The sequence below is a fragment of the Nymphaea colorata genome, chromosome 5, assembly GCF_008831285.2.
Source record: "Nymphaea colorata isolate Beijing-Zhang1983 chromosome 5, ASM883128v2, whole genome shotgun sequence".
Taxonomy (NCBI): Eukaryota; Viridiplantae; Streptophyta; class Magnoliopsida; order Nymphaeales; family Nymphaeaceae; genus Nymphaea; species Nymphaea colorata.
Window position 1 is genome coordinate 1,118,175 of NC_045142.1, and position 21,066 is coordinate 1,139,240.

Consider the following 21,066-nt stretch of genomic DNA (forward strand, 5'->3'; position numbering starts at 1 on the left):
GGTCCATATCAGGAAAGTTACTTCATCAATGGTGATTTTTGAATTTAAAACAAGGTTAAATCTGGATTACCATATAAACTGTTGCTCCCAAAGCCCACAATGACTGTCCACTAGACTCTCAAGCTAGAATCCAGGTGCTAATAAAAAAACACTACACCCAAGTCGAAGCCGCATAAGCTTGAATTTTTGAATCATTAATAAATAAAATGACCTTTCAGTCAATTAAGCATAAGTTATTACTAACTTAAGCTGAGGCTAATATGATAAAGGCTCCAATATCCTCAATAAAGACAGCTTTTGAGTTCATTAGTTTGCATTATCCCTTTTAGTTACACTCAATGATATTTATACATGATTAACTATATCGTAGCATCTAAAATAGCCAATTTTTTTTTGCAATAAATGCCAACAAATTATTCAAGACAAACTTGGTTCCACTGATGAAGTTAACTATATTTGTCTGTACATTCTATTTTTAAAAGTATGAGATGGTACCCTTTTACTGATTTAACAATCGACAAAAAGATTAAGTTCATCAACATCTACCACTAACCATGGAAAGACTCGAGTATATTGTCGGTGCAATTTTATTATTGTACCAAGTAACATGGATACTGGTATGGGTACGGCAAAGTGGGTATGAATATGGCAGTTTTAGAAAGTGTATGTACAGGAACATGGCAATATATACATATAGTATATACAAAATTCAACAAAAATTTGTGCATTTTGCTCAAAAGAAAAATGATTTATGCATTTTAAATAAGGTCAAATATATATCTACATACAAAATCTTACAAAAAGTGAATACTTAAAAGAAAGATTTAGTGCATTTTAGATTGGGTCAGACTCAGACCTGTTCCAAAACGTATCCCCATATGCCCAAGTACCAGTATCCGGGTTTAGACATGGGTACGAGAACAAATTGCCATGCCCATGTGACGTAGTCATTACCAAATGCCTTTACAAATTTTTCCATAATAAAATTGGACAGTAAGGTTGCTTTGGCAGGCGCTTTGAGAAAAGCTATGTTTTGCCAAGAAGGAATCGAGTGCAACAGTAGGAGCAATTTCATTGTATCAAAACTCTAGGTGACTGGATAAGACATTGGTAGATCCAAAGGTTGGGATTTGGCTGAAATCAGAGAAGGGGCTTCCATTAATAACATTGGGAGCTTTCTATTTTACTTAATGGCGAAGAAAAATCTTTCAGGATTCATGTGCGCTTCTGCAAAAACATTTTCTTGGTTACCTTGTCTTTGAGTCCATTCAGAAGCAGAATTTGGGTGGCGTTTGGATGATGCATCATCTAAGAAGCGACATGTTTCAGTTTCAAGTCGCTGACAGGCAGATACTTGGATGATGGGATGGAAGAAATTTAATAGAATTTTTCTTTTCTCTGCCCTTCTTGGCTTACACTAAAATAATGTCTAAAACCACTTTTTTGTACGAGCATAATTCCTTGAAACTGGTTTTGACGTTAAATCAAGCCTTCAATCCTCTCCTCGGAAGAGGGCATCAATCTAAGATTACAAATTAATTAACAAGGGGCCATCCAAGTATGTACTGCAGCACGCCACAGTGTACAGTCGGTTCAGAGGAATAAACTGGTAGGGAACCTGCTTAAGCTTACTGTCTGAGAAACCAACAGACATTCCCATAGTGTGAAATGGCGATCAGAATAAATGGAAATTGGCAATTACATCAACCGCTGGCTAAAGTCAATTTGCTTTTACATCCAGAGATTGAAGAGCAATTCATTAGCTCGTACATGCCAGGCACTGCAATAACATAAACCTTTGAAACCCGAGGCACTGTAAATTGCACACATGGACATGCACCAAAACTCGTCCATGCCAGGCAAGCATAAGGAAGCCTGAGAATATAAGCCATGCCAATCTTTTTCATATGCTGAAAAAAGGCGCATAAATGGCCAGCTACATAGTCCAGTCAAGTCAAAATTCAACCATGGAGCTCTTGGGAAAAAGAAGAGAAAAAATTGCTGTTCCAACCTTCGCCACTCAGAAAGGGTCTCTAACCAAATCCAATAAACCGTCATAGAAGCTACAGTGATGGGATGGCATAGTGAACTCATTGAAGACAAACTTTCTCGATTAGACGCTCCACATGATGAAACGAAACCGACAAATGCATTTGAACTAAATAACATATTTGCTGCAAGCATACGGCAGAGTTCTAGAAGCTTAATAAGGGGCCTAGCCTTTAAACATAGCTATTGTTTTCGGAAAACTATAGCAGAAAGATATTTACAGCCTCGTCTCTCAATCCAGGGATATAATAAGATGATGACAACCCAAGCACGTTGACAAATAAGGATCCAGTCATGCCCAAGTCGTTAACTCAAAAAGTAGGATGGTAGAAGTTACATAAAAGCTTACAGACGGTCCTTTAGTGAAAGATGGGGATTTCATGGATGGAACTAAGCACAAGCATAAGGAAGTTTCCCAAGACTTCACATGAAGTAACAGCTGGCACAGTTACACCATCGAATAGCATACTGTCACAGTTTAACTAAATTGGGTAAAGAAAGGAAAAGCAAGCTAAATTAAAGTAATTCCTTTGTTACGACCTTCAGAATTTCATGTCCCATCGGGCAAGCAATTGAATAGCACAATGAGGATTGCTGCAAAATGCAATTGTGAGAAAGAGACAAAACAGACAGCACGCAAAGACCATTGCCCGTGCAATTTAGACATGAAACAGAAACAGCATATAAACGACTACATTGCACAGTAAATTGAATCAGCTTTGCCAGGTTAGTATCCACGCCTAGATGTATAGTCTGTTGCATATGGCAATTGTCTATCATGGTATATGGTGGGATCATTATACTGGTAAGGTTGTTCATATCGAATCATTTCTTTCTGCCTCTGCTCCAGTTCCAAAAGCCTGCGCTCACGTCTTTCCACTTCCAATTCTCTACGACGAAGATCTGCATGTAGAGAATCTTCATGCACATATGATTGTGAAGGCAGAGGTGGTAATGCATAAACTTCTCTGGTGTAGATGTCACTAGCTTCTCTGTCATAGTCATAAATGCCAGTCTCTCTCCTATGAACTCCATCAACTAGTAACCTTTCCCTTGGGAATCTCTCCCTTGAAAGTCCATGAAATTCACTGACTAGTGTATTCTCCCTTGGGAGTCCATGAACTCCACTGATTAGGGTACTATCCCTAGAAAGTCTATGAGCTCTAATCGGTTCCCTTTCCCTTACAATGCCACGAACCCTACTCACTGGTTCATCCCCTCTTGAGAGCTCAATAGACCTAGACAAAGTTCCCATATGGACGCCAAGACTCCTATTTGATGTTGTTGCTGGCCGTTGATCCCTTACCCTTTCTCCGTGTCTCCGACCTCTCACTCGCCTCCGTTGTCTCTTGTCAATCCCCAAACTACCAGAATCTTTTCTGACCAGGTCATCGTTTCTGCTTGATGTAAAAAGCTTGCAGAGCTTTTTCACCTGCATGGCATGCAAACAAAAGATGCAGGTGTGAGTACCTCTTCGGAAGTATCATCAAGAAAAGGGACCAATCTAGCATCAAGTTCTCGACATCAAGAACTTTGCTTCTTGAATTTCCAAACCACTGCTAATGTTGGAAACACACTAACCTGTTCACCTGTCAACTCAATATTGAATCTTTTCCTCCCAACATAATTATCATTGATTGCAGCCTTGAATTTTTCCTCCGGTAAAGGTGTGCATTCACTAACAACCTTGAAGCGAACCTGGTCATGACAATGAACAGGATCAGACATGCTATTCCTTGCCCTCCAACCTCACTTGATATGAAGGGTCAAGAAAGATCCACTAGCATCAAAGTGTCAATTCTGTTAAATTCAACAACTTGAGACCAACCATCTATCCAGATCAACCTTCCAAAGACAAAATTCATTATAGGTTCTCCAAGAACCATAAGTATATTGCAGGAAGAAAATATTGTAGGGAAGTTCTTATCTTGGGAATTTGTGGGAAGTTATTATGATTTTTTCTTTTAAGAAAAGTTACATCATTCAAAAAGACTCCCAAGAAAATCCTTGCATGAGGACTGCCAAGAAGGTGCTAGTAAACAATGATACTATCGGCCTTCATGCATACACACCCCTAAGGTTATACAACAGCAAGTATTTCCCGATAATAAGTTTGAAGTTTAGTCCAGCAGAGTAACAAACCTTATCTCATGCAGATATGTATAATATTTTAATTTTCTTTTTTTTTCGCAGTAAATAGACAGCACCTTGCTTTTTGATTTTTTAATAAGTGATGCAACTACGGACTTACTTATCTAATACTTGATTATATCATTAAGACTTTTTCATGTCCTGGATTTCGTGCTTTGGTAGGTTGTCTAAGATCCCTTCGATGACCTATGTTAAAGGGATATCTATATGATCTGATCAATTGTGCAAGGCCCATGGTAGCAACGGAACCTGGAAATGTATAGAAAACACAATCTTTTCTAGTGCCTTAGTATTAGTTAGTAATCTCAGCACGGTGAGTCCTCTCTTCCATGATGAACTGTTGGCAGTGCACCAGTCCTATAGTTTAATCTCTGTGAACCGAGGAGAAAGAAGGGAATAGTAGGAACAGGATTGTAACATGAGACAGCAAGGAGGTCAACTTTGTTTCAAATATACAACATAGATTCTGACATTGCAATGTAGTTAGACCCTCATGTTAATATGAATGAATCAGTCTTTCATGGTAACACAATCTCGATAGGACATATATTTCTATTACCATAGGTTAGGACGGATTGCCATTATCCTTTTTGTAGTGACGAATCTTGTATGTGTTCCTAACAAAAGGAATTTGTCCATTTTTGAGGTTTGAAATACCAAAAAGCATGAAAACACACAAGAACTCTTGCATGGACATTGAAAAGAGATGTACCTCCAGTTCCTTCAGAAATGGTAAGATCTTTGGCGCAAAAAATACAGGTTCATCCGTATCATCTTGAGCTGGTTCTGCTTTCTAAGTTTTTTTGTATTTTCTTTTCTATCTTAACAATACCAAGTCAGGTTCTTTTCCCACTAGTATCGAATAGGACATGGTGAACAAGATTTTCTTCATGTAGAATTTGCTCGATTTAGATCAAGAAAATAGTATGGATTTTATGAGATGATATCCTATGGCTCGAATCCATAGTCTTCCGATAGGAGCAGTTGACAATGGAACCAGATTTTTTCCATTATTTCCATAACCATAATTGTACGAAAAGAAGGTCAGGCTCTGGGTTGTTCAAGGATAGTGGCATTCAGTTTCTTGATCCTTTGGCTTAGGATTAGTTAATTCTATTTCTCGATAGGGAGTAGGGGAGGGATGTAAGCCAATGGTAGAGTGTCACCTTGACGGCATGGAAGTCATCAGTTCAAGCCTGATTATCCCTAAACCCAATATTGAGTTTTTCTATTTTGACTTGCTTCTATGCCATGATCGAATGATATAAGAGGCTCATGGATTGATGTGAGAGGGTACGGATAGCTATATAGTTGGAAGCGAACTCCATGTTAATACAAAGTGCATGGGTTTATGCTTGTTTGCTCCTAATCAAGATCCAAAACATTGTCATAAAAAACATTGGCACATTTTAAACAGCAACGATTTTTCTCGGGTATAATACAGCAAACTTGAAAATACAGAAAAAATATGGTAAATTTTTAAAAAATTTAAAAACCTAAAAATTAGGGGAGTAAAAATAAGTGAAAGACTAGTAAGACAAATATCAAAATAAGTAAATAAACAACAACTAAAAATTAAAAAAATTAAAGCAAGTAGTTTGGCATTAAAAAATGCAAAAAATGAATAAAATGAAAAAACATGAAAAAGTGAAAAAATGTATTTTTTTGCTTTTTTGTTTTGAAATAAAAAAACAATTTTTAAAGTTTTAAATGACTGACTTATTTATCAGGTTTTATAGCATTTTTTGTGACTATGATCCAAAACTATCAAACAATAGGGAGATATATTTGGGAAAATTTGTTAGGAAAATAATAAATAATGATGTTGCGAGCTTCTCAAGTAGAAGAAATGGTTCATTGGCAGTTGTGATGGCAAGAGATGAAGAAGATCCTATTAACTTGTGCTTATGTTTTAGAGTGGGAACACCAAATCTCCAATGGCTTGCATAAAGTTATTATCCCAACCTGCAACCTCATCATGTTGTGAAATAAATTGAAGCACTTATTCTCAAATTCACAACATCAAGATAAATAAACTCATTGAGTCACTAGTAAGCAAGTAGAAAATTTAGTTTATGATCACTTCGACCTATGCTTACTTTCACACACTTTGGATGATAATAGATATTGTTTTTAAGTTTTATCCTTGATATGTATAGATATATTGATTGGTAGCTTGAAGTTAACTAATGACTTAAATCACATGGTGTTGCAACTTTCAGTTCAAGATCATTCAAGCATTCGGCTGTTCATCTAGAGAATATTGATGTGGATCTTGAAGGACAGCATGATTTGCATGCTCTTAATATGGACCTTGCGGAACCCGTCATTCCTTCTAACCTTGATCGAGACTGATGAGGATCAATAAAGCTAATATATTTTGGATTATTAGTATGTTTGTTACTTTCATACTTTGTTAATTAGTTTCTTTATCATAATCTCTAAATTTTGAATCATGAATGTGATGTTTTGTGTGTCTGAATTCTTACTTTTTGTTTTATATACTTGTACACGAGTTTTTTGAAGATGTTCTGTACCGATACTTGTATGACATGGCTGCCATAGTGAAAAGTGGAGGATGGATATTTCACCATTCCTTTAAGTTATGCAAAAAATGTTCAATCATATGAATGATGTATTAAATCATTCTAAATTGTGCGTGAATGCAAAAGAGTTAACTTAGTCCTAATGAAACATGGTTTGTGTAGTCACTCCTAATTATTGAAACAATGATATAATCGTACAAGTCTACTGGGAAAAATGAGAACATATGTCAAATTTCATTGAAATCTAAAAAAAAAATCCAATTTAACAATGACCATGGAAAGAAAATGTTTAGCCTAACGAACCTGTGACGGGAAAGCAGAATTAAAAGCCCTGGGCTCAATATTATACCCTCCACGTCCAGCAGCTCTATAGATTCCATACATAAGCCTGTGATCAACATCAAACAAGAATAGCCGCATCCCTTTGTAAACCTTTGCAACCAGCTCCTTTTTGTTAGCAGGCAAACCTAGAACCTTGTACTTGAAGCAGTCCCTTTTTGTGTTCTTGCTGCACATAAATATGAGACCCGCACTTTCTTTTATTCCGGAATCTGATGTCTTGCCAGCATCCCCTGCATAACTGGCAACCATCTCAACATTTTCAGTTGTTACTTTATCCTTATTCTTTAAGCTTTTAGTTTCTTGAGATACTAATGAATCATCCACCTTATTCTCCCTTTTCCTCTTCCCATTATTTTGTAGTTTTTGCTCCTTTTTCTCATTTAACTTTACCTCTTTATTTTCCATACATGGCTTAGCCTCCTTCTTTGCTTCATCTGCATTTGCTTCCATCTTTTGCTCATCTACGCTTATTTGTTCCTTCTTCTCATCTCCTTTGACAGTTTTCTTCATCTCACCATCTTCAACACCTACAATCCCTTTGTCATCATTTTTAGCTGCTATATTTTTCTTCTTTATCAATCTTGTAGTTTTCTTAGTCATTTTCTTTTTCTTCCCTTTGTCATTTTTTGTTTCTTCCCTGCTCTCTTTGACCATCTCCATCTCTTTGTCCTTATTTGGTTCTTTAGCATCCACTTCCCTTCCACCCTCATCCACCTTTTTCGCTTCAAAATTCCCATCTACTTCACTATTGTCCTTCTTCCTAGCTTCTTCAACTTCTTCCTTTTCATTTCCCTTATTCTTCTCTTTCGCCTCTTCAGCATCATCACTGGCCTCTTTCTCCTCTTTTACTTTTGGATTAGACTCTCCCTGCAGTTTCTCCTCTCTCATCCCTTCGATGACCAGAGAAGATGCATCCTCAGCATTAAGCTCCGAATTGGATTCCTTAGGTTTGGTCTCAGTTACTTTGTGTACACTAGCTATGCAAGCCTTATTTGCTCTGACCATGTCTTCCAAACAGCAACCAATAAACAAATATGGTAAGAACCAGCAGAAATTATAAATCTGATTATCAGAAGAGCAACAGAACCACCATTTTCAAGATCCCAATTTAAAAATTGACCTTGTGCATATTGAATGAAATAAATATTTTGAGCTCAAACAATATAAAATAGTGGACTACATTCAACTCCTGCCAACAAGTTGATATCTGAAGTACAGATGTGAGATGACAGGAGGAGATCAAGCTTTCTTCGCTTTGACCATGTCTTCAAACAGAAACCGATAAATAAATATGATAAGAGCCAGCAGAAACTATAAATCTGATTATCAGAAGAAACAACAGAACCACCACCTTCAAGATCCCAATTTAGAAATTGGCCTTCTGCATATTGAATGAATAAAATATTCTGTGCTCAAACAAAATAAAAATAGTAGACTACATTCAACTCCTGCCAACAAGTTGATATCTGAAGTACAGATGACAGGAGGAATGAAAGAGAGCCATGAGAGATTCGCAAAGAAGGGTTCGCCGCGTCCATACAGATAAACACAACAGAAACAGCAAGGGGAACCCTACTTTATCACCTTTTAGAGTCACAAAATCACAAATTTCAATCAGAACCAAAACCCAGTCCCACTCTCACGTTTTATGCAGGCACAAACTCAACCACAAAAAGAATATAGAACTCCACCCATGATAAAATGCAATCTTAGTTCCTCATTTCCGGTAGTCATTCAGAAGGGAGATGTAGTCATTCAGAAGGGAGATCAATCAGACAGCCAAATAACAAATGAAACCAACAAAGAACAGATGAATTTCGTTAAATAGCAGACAGAACGAAAGAGGCAAAAACCACAGAAAAGATAAGCAGGCTTACCTTCCAAAACCCGAACAACCAAAATCAGAGAAACAGATGGACAGCACCAAAAATCCACAATGCCCAAATAAGCGTAGGTGTCAAGATAAATGGCGGAGTCTAGAGGCCTCTCCCGCTCGTCTTATTAATCAAAACCTAAAATGGCTTCCCCGGCTGGTGCCCGTTGTACCGCCGACAGGTGGACTTATTCGATCAGCCCTTTACCCGATTCCGACCCGATTCAAGATAAACCCTCAGGTGGCTCCCGGTCCCCGGATCCAGAATTTACGAAGTTGGTATTACGAACTGATCTGATTTTGAATCCGTTCAGTCGGATCCGGACTTAGAGATAAGCAGATAGGTCCATAAATTGATCTTTTTACACCTATTCCATACGACCCATTGGCTAGTTCAGATCCAAGATCTTATTTTATCTGGGTAAGGATCCAGGCCCACTTATTGGAAGTTGAATCCCGGTGCAAACCTGATCCGACTTGCTTGCAACTGCATTCGGGTTACCAGCATGTGGGCTGAGCCAACTGAGCTCGGTCAAGCAAGCAAGACTGGCCCTATCTGGCTCGAGCAGGTTCACGTAGGATTCGAACATATAAACCTTTATGGGGCATTTCGAATTATGAACACCCGCAGTGTTTCATAAATAATGTTTCATGAATCTATCTCAATCATTTATGTTAAGTATCTTTGTTTTTAAATGCCCCCTCTGTTTAACTAGGGAAACCAGTATTTCAGATATGCCTAATCACCAAATCTGAACCCCAATTAGTCTGATTAGGTTGGCTTTCATACTAGGCCCAACGAGGGTCCAAACCAATTAAGGGTTGAGCTATATGCAAATATAATAGATTCTTCTTTGGTCTTATTTTTATATCAAACGGCTTGGCATGATCACATAGTGTTTGTGAAGAGGACAAATTATGCAATATCACGAAGTCAATAAAAGCAATGTAAGAAGGGACCAGTGTAATAAAAATTTGAATTTGAATGTGGATCAAATTGGCCAGACTTCGGTCATGTATCACAAAAGAAAACTATTATCGTATACACTAGTAGAACTGCTTAAAAGTAATAAAACAAAAATAGTAAATGTCACATGGCACTCATGCATCAGCGAATAAATCGAACCGAGTTGCCACCAATTGGATTCGAACTAACCGATCAAGGACCATTTTAATAACATTTGTAAAGACTTTAAATAAGTCCAAGCTCTTGTCAACCGTGCATCTTGACTGTTGCTACGCTATCTTCTTCGAAATGTTGCTATACTACTCTGCCACAAGGGAAGGTGGCCAATCTCACCATATCTCGAGCAGCAGCAACCAAAAGAACCTTAGATCAAGTCCCAGCCGTGGCAATTCTACACTTGCCTCGAATGAGCTCGCTCATGCAGGGATGTGTGTGGCTCATGATGGCCCATAAACTGTTAGAAATGAATTTCAATCCTTTGACAGTTCATGGCGTTATCATGGTCCATAAACTAAAATTCAACTCAATTACCTAATGCAGATGCCTAAGAAGGATTTGTTAAGAACTCCAAATGCTGGGACAAAAACATTCAATTTTTTTGTAGGATATAGATATTTTTGTCAATATCCAAATAAAGTTAACCCAAAAACTACTTACACAACCCGAAAAATGAATATCGAGATCATTACAGTTGAAAAATAGCTGCCAAACACAGTTACGGTGCACAATTTCGAGAGATCTATACATCCAATTAATCTGAAGTCGGTGGCTTTCCGTTGACTTGCAGAATTCATCATTTTAATTGATTCAATTTTTAATGCAGCTTCTACTTTCCAGAATCACGAATAAGACCAACATCTCAAAGGAAAAAAGGAGAACTCATCTATACATTAGAAACTGCACGTTCCTGCTTAACTTCCATACAGAAAGATCAAAGGGGAAAAAAATTCAGCTGCAATAAATGCTTAAGAGGGCATAAACTCTCCAAGAATCGTTGCCATCCGTTTTAGCATCTCTATTGACTGCTACGATTCTCAAGCCCAATCAAAATCTGTACTTACAACTGCGTATCAATACCATGGTCAGCTTGCTCCCTCCCGCAATCATGAAACTTGCATCCATTTAACTATCAACTTTGGAATCCAAGGTCAAGCCACCGCAACAATCTCATTAAAGACTATATCTGATTGTGCCTCAACCGACATGGGATGCTCTATGAGGGACCGCTCTCGTCCACTAACTTTATTCCAACAATTCAAACAGGAAATCAGCAGTCACTAGTCTGGACTCTGGCCGACTCCTTTTTGTCTCGCTAACCAGAAACTCAGGAACTTCCTGGTTTAACACATGAAATCAGCACTTACAAATTGACTTGCAATAAATCATAATAAACTGCACTCAATATGCAACATAATAGCTACCTGATTTTGTCTTGGCAGCAGACAAAATGCCAAGCTGGAATCTTGTGATGATCAACGTCATGCAACATTTGGGGGATTCACCTAGACTTCCTTAACGGTGAGAATGTCAGCACGGGGATGTGATTCTTCAACCTGAATGTCTACCTCGTCCCCAATCTGAACACCTATAGATACTGAAGCAGATGCCTGAACTCCAATCTACAACAAAGAGATCAAGAAACGTTATGGAAAATATTGTCCCAAGAACCATGAACAAAGCTTGCGATAATTACTTAAAACTCAAAAAGAGCTTCTGAGGGTCAACAACAAAGAGATCAAGAAACGTTATGGAAAATATTGTCCCAAGAACCATGAACAAAGCTTGCGATAATTACTTAAAACTCAAAAAGAGCTTCTGAGGGTCAACCAAGATCATCAAATTGCAATATTTCCATGTCACCGACTCTTAGAAGGAAAAGGCAGGAAAAGTTTCACCAGGTATTCACAAAGAAACGACCTCAAACAGTTGATGAATTGCTCCATGCTGCTAACCACGGATATGGGATTTTCGAAAATAAATAAAACATATATAAGGCATGACAGACTCAATTGAATGCTTTCGCCATCTGAAAGGATGTACCAATGTCAGACAATAAACGTATTCTTTCAAGAAAATACAGACCACAGTTGTAAAAAGGTAAAAACTAGTTCATAGTTTTCTGCCATTTACATGAGGTCATGCCACCAAGGTCCAAGATTCAAGTTAGCAATACCTGGAGCCATTCAGTTGAGCTTTTCCATAATCTTAGAGCAGACGTGGAAGAAGGAGAAATTCAAAACAAAATAAGATAAATAGATCTGTAAACGATTTTCTGGAGGAATGGATAAAGAGAAGAACAATAATTAATAGAAGGAAAAGCAATAGAAGCGATTACATATGAACTACATGACAAACAAATCAGTCGAGCTTACTAAAAGCATTCAAAAGCTATGGTAAAAAATTGTATACCCTTCCAACCAACTGATTTTTCCTTTTCAAGTTCTACTATTTCCCATTCGTCCTCTGTTTCTATCTAACAAAATTGTCAAAAAGTTGATAGCGTAATGGTACCTGAGACTGATATCAAGCAACCATAACACCTTTTTTTTTCTCCAACCACCATCTAAGACCTGAGTCATCCCACACTTGGTTACTAATGCATCTGTTCATTGAGTTTTTATCTGTCTCATGATTGTTAGTCTAGTCACCATGTACTTCAAATTTGCAAGTGTACTTGAAAAAATGCAGATCCCCTTTGACAACCAATCCTATAACTGATGCATGAACATATTCAGCTGTCAATCTATAAAAGCGCTTCTACTTTTACAACACCACGGACCACTTAAATGTTGATAGTCAGAACCTATAAACACTAAAACACGGACATAGCACGTATCATGCACCAGATCTGCCCAACTGGCATGAAAAGTTTATTCCAATATTATGTGGATTTTACTGATGCTACATTACACACAGTCACAGTCATGAGACAAAGATACTAAAGTTTACTTTATTTTCTTGCCATGTCAATCTATGTACCATTCCTGAGAGGTGACAAAAGGGAAAGTATCTTTTACTGCTATGCATGTCCTTGCAACATTGCCCTTGAGCCTGGACAATTCAAGCTTACTTCCAAGATAATTTCAAATAAACCTAAGTACTATAGGCAGCAAGTCCTATCTCCAAATAAAAGTATGTAAAGCTAACTTGCATCTGATCTATCCAAAAATGGAGTACAAATAGTCATTACAAAGCAAGACGGGAACATCTATGTTACCTCCAACAAAAGCAATGCTGCTAAACGATCTTTTATAAATCTAAGCACCAAAGCACGATATTTCCTGTCTTTAGGTTGTCGCCTCAGGAACTCCAATAACCAATACCGTAAACTGTCGCTAGACAACTTTTTTGCAATTCTAACCTTCACATTTGTCATGGATGCTATCCCTTCCAATTGACCAGCAGAAAAAGGTAGTGAGTCTCCCCTCAGTAAAGCTTTCACCTGCATATAAAGTATAAACAATACTATAAGCATCACATGCATTGTCAAAAAAAAAAAGGTAAATAATTGAGAAAATGACCAGGACATTCATGTCCAAAGACTCCTTGAGATCTCAAATCCTCAGTGAAGGCTACAAATATTGTTCTCAGTGTTTTTAACAGCACAGTTTTTCTCGGGTATTTTTCGGCAAAGTTGTTTTCTCAAGAAAATTTTGGGAAAAAATCTCAGAAAATTTTTGAAAAATGAAAAAAACCTAAAAATCAGGTCAAAGTACAAAAAATGAGAAATAAATAAGAGAAGGGGATTTAAAAAAATTAGATAAAATGATAAAAATAATGACTTAATGATGATAAATATGACAATCAATCATTCAATTTGAGATGAATCCATGACGTCACTAACCTAAAAGAATAAAAGGAAAAGAATGGGCAAAAGACGGAAAAAAACACAAGAAAAACATGATAAATATATTTTCATGTTTAAAAAAACACATATTTTGTCTTTTTTTTGTCATCATTCTTCTTGCTATATCACAATATTCTCTAAAACATTGTGATTCTTGTGGCTATGCAGTTTAAACCAATCCCAGATTTGAAACTACTTCAGAAACGCCCATTACCAGCAACCATCAATTCCAATTCTGAAGCCAGACTATTATCCAATGATAGGACAAAATTCAATATGCACCTAACTGGCATGAAGAATACAAAGAAATATACCTGGTAATGAGCAAGAAGGTCAAGGTATCTTCGTATGGGAGATGTGAACTGCACATATCCAGACAGACCAAGAAGTCCATGACGTATTGGCTTTCTGAAGTCCAATTCTGCAGCTCGTAGTACCTTAGTATAAGTTGAAGTCCGGGCAGGTCCTTCAGGAAGATGTGCAAATGCAGAAAAAGATGTGCTTGACTGAGGATGTCCTCTGTATGGGAGGGGAATATTTTTGCTGCAACCAAATGAGGCTATAGCCTCCCCACAAAGTATCATCATCTCTGAGACAAGACGCATAGCTGATGCAGACTGATCTTCAACATACAAGTTGATCAGAGGCTCTGGATCATCTGGATTTGACACCTTGACACGAGCTTCTATAGTTCCTGTATCAATGGCTCCCTGCAAGTTTATGATTTGTTAATCACCTAGCATACAAAATTGTGAAAAATGAAAGATACAAATTCAATAGCGAAAGTATGGAAAAGTAGCAGAAGTGTGCTGCTTAATGCATAAAAGCATAGCAAAGAGTGGACACTTACAACATTAAACAGCATTAGGAAATAAAACACGCTCCTAGAAGCGCAAAATAACACGTTCCAGGTTGGAGCTGGTTAACACAGTGTTCCATATTAGCAACTTAGTAGCTTGGTTTACAGACAGGAGCAGCCATGAGATCACCTACCACTACAATTTTGTAGAGAATGCTGAATTTGTCAACAGTATAATATATCACATTCGCAGCATGATCAAAGGTATTAGTTGACATATCCTTTGCATACAGGAATGGTAATATCAAGCATAACTGTCCCACAAGAAGCAGGCCCTCATGGCCCACACTTTCAGAATACAATGGGCCTTCTGTCAAACTGTTTTTACCTGTTTTCGGCTTTATCTCGCCCTGGTCTAGAAAAAAAAAAGGATGCTAGATATATTTAGTACTAGGGAAAACCAGCATCAGGTTGAAGCTTCTAGCTGGCTTCAACTTGTTTAAACTAGCACACAAGATAGCCTTTAGAATTTCCTTTGCGACAGAGATTTGATATATAAAGGACATCTATTTCTAATGATTTAGGAAAACTCCAAGCAGAAGCAAGGAGTACAAACTGCAGATGCTTCATGCCTCACATAATACGTACATAAGCTGCCACTTGGTTTACTACAACTTGAAAACCAATAGAACCTTTTTGATGAGACTGACTTGACAAAGTCACTACTATAGTCTATAACAAATCTGCAAATTTCAACTTTGTGCAACACAAGCTGAACAAGACAACGTCCTAAAGTAATCAGAGTAAACTGAGCCATCATTCATGCATCCATTCAAGGGCAAGAGTGCAAATCCAACCAAACAAGCCACATAAAAAACCACATCATTTTGTTGGCCCCTGACATACAGATAAATTATCAAACACCTCTTACGCTTTCCAACAAAAAGTATAAGAAAAAAGGAATAAAAAACAACCTGCTGAAGACGCCACTGAAAGCGAAGAGTAGCAGCTTGATAAAGAAGCTTAAGTTCTGATTCTTCCTCCAAGTTAAGAAGAAGCAACTCGGATGCACTCTCATATGTTAACATGTAGGTAGGTCTGATAATAGAATTTTGAACCTCATATTCTGCAATACTTGAAAACCATATAAAAAGCATAAACAGCGGTGTGAGAAGATCCTGGTTTAGCAAAGAAAGTCTATTGGGCTATATTACATGTAAAATGAACTACACAACTTACCTGCCATCTTCACGCAATATAATAGACACACTGACAACACTGCAAACATGTCCTTGCTTGAGACTCATTCCCTCCATAGCAATCTTTTCAGGAAACATTGGGTAAGTTGCAGTAGGCAAAAAAACTGAAGTTCCTCTTTTCATTGCTTCCCTATAGAGGATCATAGGCAATATTCAGGATGAGGACAAGATTAGAAAAATTAAACTACAAGCTCACAAAGATCTTACTTACCTGTCTATCGTGCTCTGAGGTTTTAACAATCGTGTAGGGTCAGCAACATGAATCCAAACTTTGATTCGACCATCCTGCATCCTCTCTGCACTTAATGCATCATCTAGCTGCATCAATGTAAAAGATGCAATCAAACGATGTTGATTCAGGAAATATAGCTAATGTCAAAAACTTTCAGGGCAATAATGTTCCTCCCAGAAGAAACAAATATCACAGTTTAGCTACCTCATCAGCTTCATCAACATCAATCGCATAGACCTTTAAGAACGTAAGATCTTTCCGGATCATCTGAAATAAATAATAGGCACATGACTGAGCTCATGTAACAAGCCAATCCCCTGGAAGAAGAAACAGGAGCTACCTTATCTGGATCAGGCTGAAGAGACAAAACCTCATCAGCAGCCAACAGAATCTCTTCCGAGTATTCGGTGGGGATATTCAGCTTCATAAGATCAAGATTTACATGTATAGGGAAGTATCCTATATCAATCAGCAGATTCATAGCAGCAGCAGAAGCCTTCTGTAGTCCACAACTTTTCAATATCTATGAAAAATGCCAAGATTACTCAAAATTAGCTCAAACATTTAAAACATCAGGGATATTACACCATTACAGTAATCATATCAATCGACTTACGTTGCCAGCCATTTTCTTTTGCTCATCATTCCTACATCTATCAAGAGCATAAGCTTCCAGAGCTTCAACTCTATTACGGATTTTCTCTTCTCCTATCCAAAAGTGTTTGGGAGGCTTAGATTGTGAAGGCATCATTTTTGCAGATCTTATCAACTGGCCAAATTCTTCTAGCTCTTTCTCAGCAACTTCCTTAGCATGCTTCCGAAATAGAAGCTCTTCTACCTGATCTATATAGATTTAATAAAATCATATTTGCACAAACAAAAATTGTACACGCAAAAAAGAAAAGGAAAGACAACATCAGAAACAAAACGAACAAGGGATCATCATGCACCATGATCACTTAACCAATACATATCCTCAAAAACATGTCAAAGTACATGCAGGATATGACTGCCCCAAGTTCCACATAGAACAGATTGGTTTTGCATTTTGGTAAGAAAACTACTTGACTTGCAAGTTGCAATGTACTATTAGCAGAAGCATTTTTTGACGAGAAAAGAAGAGATAAAATTACTGGGCAGCAAAAGGAAACAAACATTTAAAACTTAAAAGGAACCTTAACCATCAGAATGCAATGCAACTTCCCTAATATGAATACTAAAGAATCAAGGTCAGTGAGACAAAAAGAGAGAGAGAGAGAGAGATTCTTTATCATTCATATCGATAAAAGTTGCATTGCATTATAATGACTAAGGTCCCTTTTACTGTTTTGTTCCTTTTGCTACCAGAATTTTGTCTCTTCTTTTCTCATCTGAAATCTCGCTTCTGGTAATGGTAATGGTACATTGCGAGTCAAGTAGATTGTCTACCAAAATGCAAAAATTAATCTGTTCTAAAGTTATAGTCTTTAAATGTACTGCATAGAAAGTATTTGATGGCAAATGCTTTGTATATAAGACATTTCAGAATGCAGAACATGCAGTCTCAACAACCAAATTTTTCTAACACTTCTAGTTTGGAAAACAAAAGTGTCCATAAGGTTGCCAAGGAATGACGGTCTAGGGGTCATTGTGTAAAAGACGCGAACATTGATAGCTTGCCTCTCTAGAAGTTTATAATTTGTTTAACATATTTTCCGTACTTTGCTAATGTTCAAATTGCATACAAACTTTCTAAACTAGAGGTATAAAATAAGGGAAGAAGAGATGCAGGTGAACAATGACAATATTTGTTATACTTTTAACGTATGCACATCTTTTATATACCATGTATAGACTAAAAGTGATATGTAGCTTTCACCAGCATTAATTGGATAAGTCACCTGTTGAACTGGGCGAGGTCCATACACAGGGCAGTATCCTTTAGATTCCAACACGCTGAAGTATATCTCATCTTTTGAGAGCAAAAGATGTGCACAATAACTTTCCAGTGACTCTGTTGCACCATAAATTATCTGCAGATGTAGCCCTCCATCAAAATGCTGGCCTAAAGAAATGCTAAAGAGTAAAATGTTTTGTAGAAAAGGGAACCTCTGCTAGCTCTTCAGCAGTCACTGCCTTGTTTGTCTCTCGCAACTCCTCCCAAGCATACTCAATAAGAGTAGGATCCTAAGTAATAATTAGTAAGAAAAAATTATCCAACCATGCATACTCAATAAAAGTAGAATCCACAATAATAATTAGTCAAAAATAATGAAACAAAAGTATAAAACAAATAAAATATGCAATATATGCAAAACTCACCAAAAGACTCTCAGTTTTCTTGATGAAGTCTGAGATTTCAGAATGGTCAAAGCCCTCAATACCAGGAATAATATATGTGACCTGTTGGGGCTTTATGGAGGAGACAGTCCCATTCTGCATGTATAATTTCAGATGATAAAAGAAAGCAATAAGAGTCATCAAGGAACTGTGGAATACATCACAAGGACAATGAAAGAAGGCAACCCATTGAACAGTTAGTAATACTAAATTACTAATTACTAATACTTGTTTTTAGTAAGGACCTGATCAGACACCATCCAGTTTTTCTTTCCATCAGGTCTCTGAGCTACTGCCAATAAAATCCTTTCAGAATCCTTCCGAAACTCCAGCAACATTCCCTTCTGCAGGACCCGTTTTTCAAGCTTTTCTTCTGACAGGTCCTTATTACTCACCAATTCAGTTCTGCTAAAAATAATAGAGGTGATGAATTGAAAAAAGAGCATACTGGTTTAGTCTGAAAAAAAAACAATGGATATCTCAGAAGCAAGCAAATGTGAACCTCATAATAGATGCTACAATATGGGAAAAGAAAAGAAAAAGAAAGAAAAAAAAAACTTCCTCAACACTGACAGGATTGCCAGGTTTCTCACAGAAACTTGCTAACATATACTGTCAAGTCATGGGTGCAAGACTGAATTCAAATAGAACAGTTGTTTTTGCCAGACTCAAAGAATAGCGCAAAAAAGGGACATGTAGAGTACATCTTTCATGTGAGCAAAAGGGACGTGGAAGGAGAGCTCTCAGAATGATGGAAAGAGATGCAGTGTAAAATGGAAGGTACAAACATAGCTTTTAAGAAAGAAACTTCTATTCAAAGTAGGCACGCAAAAGCCAAATATAAGTTTTCTATCTTCATAGTTGCCTTCATCAGAAGTCTACCTTTCCTACCCGTCAGACAGATAGTCAGTGAATTAATGGATGTCTCTCGTGTGTGAAGGATGGGTGTCAAAGCAAAGATAGTCAGTGAATTAATGGATGTCTCTCGAGTGTGAAGGATGGGTGTCAAAGCAAAGAACAGTTTCATCCTAAAGTAGTAGGACAAATAGGAGGTCTCTGCAGCATACCCAGCACACCAACTCCAAACCATTTTTTGTGCCCTCTTCTATCTAACCTTCGGATGTAACAATGTCTATCCTTTTTCTTGTTTGCTTCCCTAGGATGTGAGACCTCAACAGGGGAGATGCCTCAAAAAGCATGTGATTGGACTAGACTATGTCAACTTTCCTCCTTTATTGATGTTAAGCATAATCATTTTAAAATTCAAATAATTGCCCAAAAATTGACCAGTAAATGTGGAACCAAAATTACAAGAATCACGAAAGACTAATTTCTTCCTCTTGTGATTTTGCATAATTACTTCAAACAGAAGAGTACAAATTTATTATCTTAAAGATTATGATTCTCTTATTCTTCTGAGAAGTTAATTCAAATCATTATCCGAAAGACAGAACACCTGAAGAGACACAGAAAGATACAACATCTACCGACAACAATTTGAAGAAAGAATTGACGAATGAAGGAATGGTGCACGATAAGTCACATGGAAACACAATGAAGATCAGTTTCTTTGCTTCGAAAGACTTACATCATATCACAAATTTCACGAACTTGCACCATGGAAGTTGCAACAAATATATACATAAAATCGAACTTTCTCAGAAAAATAGCAAAATAACGCGTAATCCTTACAATCTCCATGGCATTCAACCAAATGCCCGTTCCACAACCATAGAAAAAGCTAGTTTCCCAATGATCGATCAAAGGAACTAGATAGTTGTGAAACCATCAAACCATTTATACACAATTCAAAATTGAAGGAATTCAACGGAGAGAAGGAAAAACGAAAAATCCCTTACTTTCCGCTGGCACGAGCCCTCGCTCTTCGTGAGGCTCGCATTCAAAATTAAAGGAATTCAACGGAGAGAAGAAAAAACGAAAAATCCCTTACTTTCCGCTGGCACGAGCCTTCGTTCTTCGTGAGGCTCGCATCTCCTGTAGCTCCTCCATGACGATGGCGAGCAGACCCTGCGTCGAGCAGAACCGGAGTCCGTAGCAGGACAGAGCAACGGCGCCATTCCCCCGCCTCGGAGCAGCCCCATAGACAGAGAACCCTAAGCAGGAATTCCCCTTCCGCCGAGTACAAAGGAATCGGCGGAAGCGGTGCTGGCAAGAGGTGGAAGGCGGGGACGGGGATCGACTGAGGGCCGAGCAGGCGTTCGCCGCGCGAACAGCCATCGCCATCATCACCACTCTCTCTCTCTCTCTCTCTTTTCTTTGAATTTCTTTGCCCTACTGGCTACTACATTCCAGGCAATGGCGGGAGGGACCGCTGCTAGCCTGAGAGCGCGAGAACTGGGAAGTGAAGATGAGCCTCATCTCGATGCACTCCCTGCCCCCAAAAGCGGGACACGGAAGCGCAAGCGGGTCGGATATGCTCCAAATGATGACTGTCCGCATTAGGATCCAAATAAAGAGCAGCAACGGTCGAATTTTGTCTTTTGTCAATCAAGGGGATGTTTGGCTAAAGTAATATACATTAATGTCCCATGGAACTGTAATAAATGTTTTGTGAATCTGCTTCATTTTTTAAGCAAATTTATGAGACAGTAATATTGTTTCAATGTTGCCAACCTATCACAATTGGGCTGCAAATTTCATTGAAAGCATTTGATCAAGATA

General features: G+C 37.8%; 2 protein-coding genes across 4 annotated transcripts; both read right to left on the reverse strand.

Annotated features, from left to right (window-relative positions):
* Positions 1-2,561: 2,561 nt before the first annotated feature.
* On the reverse strand, positions 2,562-9,128 carry LOC116254471 (uncharacterized). The gene is made up of 4 exons (XM_031629870.2): positions 8,966-9,128; positions 7,050-8,095; positions 3,631-3,747; positions 2,562-3,481 (listed from the first exon to the last, which is right to left on the reverse strand). Exons 2-4 carry the CDS (start codon positions 8,091-8,093, stop codon positions 2,777-2,779), a joined length of 1,866 nt encoding a protein of 621 aa, XP_031485730.1. The 5' UTR covers positions 8,094-8,095; positions 8,966-9,128; the 3' UTR covers positions 2,562-2,776.
* Positions 9,129-10,792: 1,664 nt separating this feature from the next.
* On the reverse strand, positions 10,793-20,758 carry LOC116254837 (ribonuclease II, chloroplastic/mitochondrial). 3 transcript variants are annotated; one of them, XM_031630443.2, is made up of 15 exons: positions 20,336-20,758; positions 18,630-18,792; positions 18,367-18,480; positions 18,154-18,231; positions 17,946-18,077; positions 16,682-16,903; positions 16,406-16,588; positions 16,270-16,332; positions 16,045-16,151; positions 15,814-15,963; positions 15,549-15,708; positions 14,090-14,485; positions 13,290-13,370; positions 11,350-11,547; positions 10,793-11,263 (listed from the first exon to the last, which is right to left on the reverse strand). In XM_031630443.2, the coding sequence occupies exons 1-14, from the start codon at positions 20,629-20,631 to the stop codon at positions 11,431-11,433; spliced, it is 2,262 nt and encodes a 753-aa protein (XP_031486303.1). In that variant the 5' UTR covers positions 20,632-20,758; the 3' UTR covers positions 10,793-11,263; positions 11,350-11,430. The 3 variants fall into 3 exon arrangements, with proteins under 3 accessions (XP_031486303.1, XP_031486302.1, XP_031486301.1); XM_031630442.2 differs by having other exon boundaries at positions 13,146-13,370; positions 18,630-18,789; positions 20,336-20,757; XM_031630441.2 differs by having other exon boundaries at positions 13,146-13,370; positions 20,336-20,757.
* Positions 20,759-21,066: the final 308 nt, after the last annotated feature.

Excerpts from the sequence above, each read along its gene's own strand:
- LOC116254837 (XM_031630441.2), bottom strand. The coding sequence starts at position 20,631 with ATGATGGCGATGGCTGTTCGCGCGGCGAACGCCTGCTCGGCCCTCAGT. Across the intron at positions 18,078-18,153 it reads CTGCTGAAGAGCTAGCAGAG|ATAATTTATGGTGCAACAGA; the intron begins GTTCCCTTTTCT and ends CTACATCTGCAG. Across the intron at positions 16,333-16,405 it reads TTCAGCCTGATCCAGATAAG|ATGATCCGGAAAGATCTTAC; the intron begins GTAGCTCCTGTT and ends TATTTATTTCAG.
- LOC116254471 (XM_031629870.2), bottom strand. The coding sequence starts at position 8,093 with ATGGTCAGAGCAAATAAGGCTTGCATAGCTAGTGTACACAAAGTAACT. Across the intron at positions 3,748-7,049 it reads ATTCTGCTTTCCCGTCACAG|GTTCGCTTCAAGGTTGTTAG; the intron begins GTTCGTTAGGCT and ends TGTCATGACCAG. Across the intron at positions 3,482-3,630 it reads TTGAGTTGACAGGTGAACAG|GTGAAAAAGCTCTGCAAGCT; the intron begins GTTAGTGTGTTT and ends CATGCCATGCAG.